The sequence below is a fragment of the Pinus tabuliformis genome, chromosome 7, assembly GCF_031772625.1.
Source record: "Pinus tabuliformis cultivar Carrire ecotype Pingquan chromosome 7, CPIR1, whole genome shotgun sequence".
NCBI lineage: Eukaryota > Viridiplantae > Streptophyta > Pinopsida > Pinales > Pinaceae > Pinus > Pinus tabuliformis.
The window spans coordinates 1685256421-1685266149 of record NC_142293.1 but is presented as its reverse complement, the minus strand read 5'-3'; the positions used below and the strand labels follow the sequence as shown (position 1 = coordinate 1685266149).

General features: G+C 33.6%; 1 protein-coding gene across 1 annotated transcript; it reads right to left on the bottom strand.

The window, feature by feature from the left end:
* Positions 1-2242: 2242 nt before the first annotated feature.
* Positions 2243-3548, bottom strand: LOC149254980 (pyruvate decarboxylase 2-like). Its single transcript, XM_089454899.1, has 4 exons — positions 3511-3548; positions 3262-3379; positions 2916-3104; positions 2243-2684 (listed from the first exon to the last, which is right to left on the bottom strand). The coding sequence occupies exons 1-4, from the start codon at positions 3546-3548 to the stop codon at positions 2514-2516; spliced, it is 516 nt and encodes a 171-aa protein (XP_089311025.1). The 3' UTR covers positions 2243-2513.
* Between the last annotated feature and the right edge of the window lie 6181 nt (positions 3549-9729).

Genomic DNA, 9729 nt, shown 5'->3' with positions numbered 1-9729 from the left:
CTAGCTGGTAGGCTGCATTGTCCTGGTTATAATTTGTGTACAGTTTCTAGACAGATACAATATTGTTCTATATTTTCCCTGCAAGATGAAAAACAGAGCAAGCAACCACGGCGGAGACAACATTAGCAAGCCCAATCCAGTTAGGTAGTCATCAGACTTACGCAGATCACAATGGATTTTATTCCATGTATGGATCTACAATAAGTATTGAAGGATAAATCTCAATGATTTCTTATCTCATGTAAGTATAATAAAACACTAAAATCTTGGGCATGACTTATTCATTCTGCAAACACAGAAACCCCTCTATAAACTCAATTAAGTGTGACAGAATAAGAATGAAATTACCTCGAGCGAGTTCATGGCTCTGCTGTCTATAATTTTGAGAATGTTACCTTCAGGCAACAAAATTAGCTTCATTATGGTTAAAGCTACCAATGAAACCACAACATTACAATATCAATATGCTAGCAGCGATTGTACAAAGTAAATTGAAAACCAAAACATCTAATTACAAGTACAGAGCACCGAGCGGAGGCAACCACTATGTTATTAACATTAATGAAATCTTGGCAGCCGAATTTGGATTTCAAAATGTTATCAAAATCAACGCAAAGGATACGCAGACTTTAGAATTACCATCATATAAACCCGTGTTATATCATATGCACAAGTGCACAAAATGATCAGATTCTGAGTTTAGATGGGTTTCTCTAGTGAAGACGAAAAATCAATTTAAAGAATTTAAAAGGAACAGAGAATGGCATTTTTTTTTAAATTGCAGATTTTAAAGCATTTTCCGAAATTTGATACACAGGGATCTAGGAATATTCTTGAAATTTGAAATAAATAATTTTATAACAACATTGCTCATAGAAATGTTCAATTATATTATATTATTCCACAGCTCTCATATGCAGTACCTTCGTATGGGCTTCCAAATATGGTAGACTTCAATTTTCTCCAGGTTGTGAAGAGGCATACAAATATGACAAACTTCAAGCTTCTCCAGATTGTAAAGCGGCATACAAATATGCCAGACCTCAAGCTTCTCCAGATTTCCAAGAGGCATGCAGATATGGAAGAATCGCAGATATGGAACATTTCATGCATCTCCAGATTTCAAAGAGGCATATAGATATGGAAAACATCAATCTTTTGCGTGTCTCCAAAACACATACTTTATTTGTTTCCGTTATATGATCATAATCGCATGTGAAGCCTACGCTATGGAGAATGAGCTGAATGTTGAAGGTATTCTGGTGCGCTCAGCCTAAGGTATTCTTGTGTGCTCAGGAAAATGAGCTGAATGTATTCTGGTGCGCTGCACTGAGGAGAATGAGTTGATCCAGGCAGAGAGTTAATATCTTAGCAGTAATTCTTAATATTGTTATCTGTTCTGCCTGGTAACTGGGCAGCAATTATAGACCACCTGCATAATGCCAGAACTCATAGGACAAGTTTAATGTTCCAATCAATAAATGTAAAATAAAAAATTCAGTTTTGCAGATCAATGAATGAGTGGCTTTTAAGGTTGTCTTCTTTTTAACTACCTGCTACCAATACTGATATAGAGGTTACAGATGATGTTATCTTCTTCTTCTGAGAACCCTCCATGCTTTAGATTAGGTCCTAAATAGTTCAACCATCTAAGTCTGCATCTCTTTCCACACCTTTTCAAACCTGTATGGAAAAATGTCAGTATAAAACTGGTGCAAAGTCCTCATATTTTGATGATAGAAAGACATCAAAAGATAACAGTTCTAAATTTATTGGCGTGGTCTTGGACTCGACCAGTAAGGTCATGCAGTTTGATAACCTAAGGTTGTATTGTATATCTACCAGAACAGGTGTTTCTAAACAGGATACCTTGGACTCAGAACTGGTTCAAATTATTTGGTTACAGAAATGGAATCTCCCACAAAAATGGATCAATCCAGTAAGAGCCAACATCGAGCATTCATACCATATCTATAAAACTAGGTGAATACAAATGCAGATGCTAAAGTATCCATTATTCCCATTAAAAAACCATTACCCATTCAAATCTGAATCTTACAGACAAACATCTAAACACCTGAACCCTATAAACATTGATCTGTTATTTAGATATAACAGGAGTTCTAGTGACATGATAACAAAACCTGCAAACCTATAAACATTTATCTTTTAGATATAATAGGAATTGCAATGACAGTCAATCATGTGTTTTTTGCAGCGATTCTCACGCATACAGATCATCTAGATCAAAAATCCATAACCAGAAATTTTGTTATTTTAATTATATTGCAAAAATAGCTCCGACTAAGTTTGACACTAAACACTAAGCATGCTAACCAGTCACCAAAAAGTAGCCCTATGTTTGTGACCACAACTTGACCTCGGATATAAGAAAGTAAATTCAGATATAAATAATTCGAACATGATCCTATAAGCCAGACCAGAGAAAGAATGACATCTCAGACATGAGCCGCAAAAAAGTGTTTCCAATTGCTAGTCTTTTCAAAGCCTCCCTACTGAGGATTTGGCGGCCTGTTGTTTGCTGCCGAGACTCTGGAACCCCACTCAAGCAACTCTTTGCTTGTATCATCCTTGTGTACAATAACTTCAATGAAGCATAAGCAATCCTTTTTGGGTCCTAGGGCAGTTTTAATAGCCTCTACAGCCTCTTCTTCCGTCTTAACCTGCACAGAAAGAAGGGGTGTTGTTAAATAACAAAACAAATACCTGGTACAGAGTACTTAGGCATCCTGCATTTTCTAGGGCTGAGAAAAAACGATGAAAAGCTGACAATAACAACAAAACTGCCATGATAAGAATCAAAAAGAGAGGAGTAGATTAAGATCACCAATCTGATACAGAGTTTTGACCAACTAAAGGTAAGTCCCAAAGTCTACAATAATGTAAAAAAATACCTTGGCAGTCCAGCATTTCCCTTCACCGTTATGAATGGCATCTACTAAACCGGTGTAGTTCCAATTCTTTATGACATTGTATGGGCCATCATGTATTTCAACTTCTATAGTATATCCTCCATTATTAATCAGAAAAATGATAGGATTCTGCCCATTTCGAATCATAGTAGACACATCCTGGACTGTCACCTGTTGAAATAAGGAAGAATACATTTAGGGATAAAAACTTACTGATTTTTGGACAAAACAGATAACCCGAAGGAATTTAATATTTCAAATACAGATTCATTGTTATTCATTAAATAAAATATTACAGAATTTTATATAAAAATCCTTGCATCTGCACCTGAAAGCTTCCATCACCAATGCATGATATTAAACGCTTCTCTAGCATTGCTTGAGCATATCCCAGTGTTGCTCCTACAGACCAACCTATCGATCCATACTGCATTTGGAACTCATACCTGCCAAACATACATTTAGCTCAACGAGCAAACAACTGCAAATATAGAGACAAATATACTTGCGAACAGAGCACCATGAGAGTGACAAATAGAGCAGCATAATAGTAGGTCCCTCTCATCAGAGAACAAACATTTCTCTTTCATCACTCATTGTTGCCACTCCTGCCATTGCAGACTTCGGCTCTGAAGCCTATCCAACAACAGTCTCACCGGAAACCTTCCTCCGCAGATGGTAAAGACTAATTTCATATTGTGTTTGGTGGCAAGAAATTGAGAGGCGGTGGTAGCCAGCTACCTGAGAGGTGGCAGACGGTGGCAGACGGTGGTAGCCAGCTGCCTGAGAGGTGAGAGGTGGCAGCTATATAATAAACTTTGCATGCGCCTAAGTTTCATGTTTGTCACCACAATTTTCCAGACTTTGGATAAAATATAACTTGTCACCACATTTTTACATTGGTATAAGCGAAGCCTGCAATAAGAGGTCCTTTCTTGCCCAGCCAAAAACCTTCGTTAAAATTTTGATAGACGAAAATTGTCATTCTAAAACATTGGTTAAACGATGATAACGCCAAAAAAAAAATGGTCAGCGAATGAATTAATACGGGGTCAACGATCTATCGATCGCTATAGTCCCAGGCAGGGACTAATAAGATACCTAAGTCCCTCTTAGGAACAAAAATATTTTGGTCGGCATGAATTTTATCCATTTTTTTATTGTTAGGTCATTGATTAACTATAGAGCGATCACGCTATTGCATTATATTTTCTGTATTAAAAATTTTCAAATTTTTTTATGCATTTCCTAGATTAAATTTTGGTTTCAGATCATTCGTATAATAAATTTGGTTGGTGTATTTTCCGCAGCCACTACCAAGGTAGCTGAGGAATACGTCAATATGTTGTCTTGTTTTTCTCTTTCTCTCTTTCTTTCTATTCTAGCTGACATTATTGAAATGAATATTATTTTTAAGAGGGAACAACAAGATGGGAATTTATTTTAGTGGGTATGTTTTCTAGTTATTTTTAGAGAGAACAAATAAAATGGGAATTTACTTTAATTTTATTTATGTTAATTTTTTATAAAATAATTAACACATTCATATAAGTTAAATGGTTGATAAGGTATTAAAACTCTTACTTTAGGATTAATCTCACATTATTTTCAAAACAAATGATCAAAATTAAGTAAATTATATTATTATTATTATTAACAAATTAATTTATGAGTTAAATATATATACACTTAAAAAAGCATGTAACAAGGTTATTAATCATGGAGATTCATTCCTACTTTACTATTGAAGTTGTTAACTTATAAATAAGTTTTGTTACAATACCATAGCTTAATAATATCACATGTCCAAGAAACCATAACTCTTGTTCATATGACATTTTTTTAATTAATCATTTTAACTGAAAGGTTAGAAAGAAATAAGTAATTTTGAAAAAAATCAAAGCCTTTGATATGTGACAACTACTAAAGTATTCTAGAATATCCCATTGGGGTTAAATTGCTTCCACCCACCTAATAATTACTGATAGTTAAATTAAAATTCTAAAATTCATATTCCAAAATATACATGCATATTAGCATAATAAATTATTTTTTAAGTGTCTTTCTTATTGTTTCAATGTATGTGGCTATGGAGGAATCATCTTCTAAAGTGAATGATTATATTATTATCCACCCTTTTATCATATAGGTTTATACTTTTGTTTTTGAATATTTTATCTTATGGTGATCTGTATTAGATCATTATATTGTTTATCATCCATTTTGATGCTTTTATAGTGGAATTAGTGGAGGAATCAGCGCACAGAACCATTTTTACTAGCAGGACCTAGTTTGGCAAATTGGGTTTTTACTAGCAGGACCTAGTTTGGCAAATTGGGGTCTGAAACCTTCAGGGAGTAGTTTGAGGCATAAATTGATATTTTTTTGGAGTAAAAATTTGTTTCTTAAGCACCTCATCTGCTTTTATTATTCTACACACATAAACCTTTTCAACGATGCAAGAATTGCCTCAATCAGAGTTTGTATGCAAAAGCTATGTCACTTTCGGAAGTTGGCTTTCTTGTTTTAACCACCATAAGTCATGTCAGCACCCATTATTCATGGAAAATGGGCTAGCCACATGATCATGATGAAGAATTTTCTAGAAGAGTCAATGTTGTAACACTAATTAAGATTTGGGGAATCAAATTTAACAACCAATAGGCTATCAAGTTGTGTTATAATTGGGTCGTTGGGAGGAAAAGGGGTTCCATCATATTCCAGTGCATTTTTTCATAGATGAGTAGAGTAGCTAAGAGAGGATAGGAAAGAGAAAATAGAGAGGATTTGTGCATTGCAATATCCCACGGACCACACACCTCACTTCTTTGTACTTGTATCCATTTTCCATTCAAGGAAAGAGAGAAAAGCAACCACACCTTCTAGTTGAATTGTCTCCTCAAAAGATTTCCCAAGTTATATCTTGTGTTAATTTGTGGTTTGTGAGTTTTATTTCATTGTTCTCTATTTTCTACATAATTATAATTTCCATGCATATGCAATAAATAGTAATTTATCAATTCATAAATCTAAAGAAAAATAAATCTTCAAATATAGATTTTGGATTTTAAACATAATATTATCGAATTTATTTTAATACATTGGACTTATTATAATACATTGTTCAATAAAATATTCATAACACTTTACCAATCATATAAAAATAATTTTCTAATCACTTAAAATTTTTATTCCCAAAGTAAAAAAACACTCTTGTGATACATTGTTCACAACCTAAAACAAATAAATAAAATAATTTGACATGTTTCAACTATTAATTTTCGGATGTTGTAATAAGATGAAATGCAACAAATATATATGTAGAGGGAGCTAGCTTTTGTTTTAAAAAATACTACAAAACTTAATGAAACTTTAGCTTTTTCTAACCATGGAATGTCTAACTTTATCATGTAAATGATGGTATTTTTCTATTAAAAAATGTACTAATATAGAGGACCATTCATATTAGTATAATAGCATTTTTGAATTTTTTTAATAATAATTTTTTTCCAGTTATTAAATTCAACAAAACCCTAATGGTAGGCAGGTGAGGTGAGGTCATTCTTGAATCCGAAGGAAACATGGAATCTTGTTTCGGATTCTTGAGAAAAAATCCTTTAAATAATATGAACATTGTCATATTGGTGTAGGGAAACATGTAAAAGGAAATTTCCCTTCAATACCGGAACTTAAAGTAGTCTATGAAAAAGACAAAGAAGTTACAGAACAACTTTTTTTTGTTGCACCAAAAATACATTGGTAGTCATGAGCATCAAGTATGTCTCAATACCCTACACAACAATTTAATTCTTATTATTCAAACCAACAACACCCCCAACAAAATTGGATTCATCCTATGCCTTGGGAAACATGGTCGCCAAGCAAACTCAAAAATGAACTTGGAAACAAGGATGGTGAGGGTTTGCCTATGGGAAAATGCCAAATTGTCCATATTTTCCATAGCAATATCCACAATATCCTCTACAAACCAAACATTCCCAGCAAGTTCAAGAATCCTATCATGCCTAACCTCAATACCCACAAATTCATAATCACAAATACAATTACCATCAAACCAAATTCCTCCATGACCTACCCAGTTACTTGCATAACTTGTTCCAAACCCCAACAATAAAGTAGCTCAACCTGCCTACAATGTTGAGCTAGAAAATTTTCCAACTTATATGATTACCCCTCTTGATTTAAATAATATTCATCTTATATTAAGAAAAGCAATTCATAAATATTATCCTATTATTATTGAAGAACAAATTGAGAAGGAAAATGTTAATCAATCAAATGATAATAATAGTTCTATTGCATCACCTCGATAAAGAAAGAGTGTTGAAATTCGCCTAGAGCCTAAGGGTATTGACTAACAATATTGCATCACCTCGATAAAGAAAGAGTGTTGAAATTCGCCTAGAGCCTAAGGGTATTGACTAACAATCAGGCAGTGTATTTTGCACTATGGAAAAAATTGAAATCAATCTTTGCCAACAGAATTCGACAATTGAAGGTGTTTGGGGACTCCAACAGGTTATCAAGTGTCGTGAGAAAGATGACCCATTTATCCCTGCTCTCTTGCAGTGGATCAAACTATTAATAGAGAAAATTGACATATAGATTTTTATCATATTAAAATGAACCTGAATGAGGAAGCCGACTGCATGGAAAATTATGTAGTGCTATTAAAAACCTGGGAATTAAAGGTAGACGATGAGAAAATAATATTTAAGCCACTCCCTTAATGTTGAGCAAGCAGTTAGAAATAATTGGGCTTACGATGCACATTAATCTTAGGATCAGGCATCAAATTTCGTTATTAATACAGGACCTCTCGAATCAAGCTCCATATTAATTAAGACCCAAAAAGGTGTCATATTAACTTAATCATGCTTTCATGGCCACATGGAGCAGTGATGTAAGCTTGGAGTCGGCACCAGACAAATGGATTAGCAATGATTTGATTAATGGGGAAATTCAAATGTGTGAAACCATAATCTCTACACCATAGTACATGTTTGGCCATGGACAGCTCTTTCAAATTCAGAGGTTTTGTGATCAATCCTTAATGGACCGGATGCAAGTGGCTTTGATGAATGCATCACGCTTCAATGCAGCAGGTTTCCGGAATCAGGGAAGTATCAACACTATATATGGAGAACGTGGGAGCTTATGTTATCATCACATTGATTCATCAATTTCGAGGATTACAAGCAGAAATGGAAAGAATTGAGGGTGAAGTCGGTGAGGAGCTCGACGTTCACATGTTCAGGATAGCAAGGGAATTAGATTTCCTGATCGCACTAATCTCTTGTAATGTAGAGATGCAATTGATGGAAACTAGAGCAATCAATGATTTTGCTCTCCCATTAGCTCGAGTTGCTGAAGAAAAATTTGGATCATCTGCAGTTGGTCGTCGAAACGCCAGAGTTTTAGGTCAACAATTTAGGGAGGAGGGTGGAAGAGAATGGCATGGCACGCAAATAGGAAAACAACAAAAATTAGGAGTTAGCTATGAATACGGAGCAAATGGAGGAGGATATCACGACCGATGATATTCCACGAGAGAGCCACGAGCATCCCATCGACGATGATCACGGAGTCCAAGTCACTCCAGCTAAGGAGGACTTGTAATGTCTTTTAAATTTTAATTTGGTTATATGTTTTGTTATTAGGTAGTGTTTAATGGAGTTTTTAGGAGAGTTTATGGGAGTAATGTTTTGAGTACAATAGTATGTAGTCTTAAAAAAATCTTTGATGTAATGCAGTAGGAATTGTTGTAATGTCTTTTAAATTTTAATTTGGTTATATGTTTTGTCATTAGGTAGTGTTTAATGGAGTTTTTAGGAGAGTTTATGGGAGTAATGTTTTGAGTACAATAGTATGTAGTCTTAAAAAAATCTTTGATGTAATGCGGTAGGAATTGTGGAAAACAACTGAAAATATCATGGTACATGTTGTAAAAGGTCTTGGCTTTCAAACCAAATTATTATAATGTAAAATATAGATTTTCTTTTAAAAAATAGTTCTATAATTTGCAATAAAAAAAAACTTCTCATGCAAATATCTTCCTTTTCTAGAAAGGCTGAATTTTAATAAGAATATAAAACAATTTGAATATGATTTATTGGGTGAATTAAAGAATGTTTGTATTAAAACTCATTTAATACAATAAATAAGAGATATTCCAATCCATGCTAAACAGTTAGGAAATCATGCCTATGAAAACCAAGAAGAACAAAAAATACCCACATATAATATAAAGAATTGGCAAATTAAAAGATATAATGTCGAGTAAAATGTTCATAGAAAAATGTCTTGATCCTTGTAGCCTTATTATTAAGATTCACAACAATAACATTCTAATTGCAAACATGTTAATCAATCTAGAGTTGCAACTAATGTCATCACAAAGGAACTATGAATTAGTTACAGTTATCTAATCTTCATCACACACCTACAGTTTTACAATTAGCATATATATGTACAATGAAACTTGCAGGAACAATAGAAGATGTTATAGTCTCTTTAAGTTATTTCAAATGTCCTATGTATTTTAAATATAATTTGGGTTGTCATCATTTATCTTAGGAAGACCATGGTTAACTATAGTTGAGGCGTTAATCAGTTGTAAATATGAGACATGAAATTTTCATATGCAGATTTAGATAAGAAATTTATTTTGTATTCACTTACAAAATCATTAACTGAATTAGAAAATACACAATAGGTTGATGATACAAATAGTGATGAAGAAATAGTACAACCAATCTTAACAATAACCAAGCTA

Coding starts and splice junctions, on each gene's coding strand:
- LOC149254980 (XM_089454899.1), bottom strand. CDS start 3,548: ATGGCAGGAGTGGCAACAATGAGTGATGAAAGAGAAAT. Junction 3,380..3,510: donor ATGAGTGATGAAAGAGAAAT/GTTTGTTCTCTG, acceptor TATGTTTGGCAG/GTATGAGTTCCAAATGCAGT. Junction 3,105..3,261: donor TTGGTGATGGAAGCTTTCAG/GTGCAGATGCAA, acceptor TTATTTCAACAG/GTGACAGTCCAGGATGTGTC.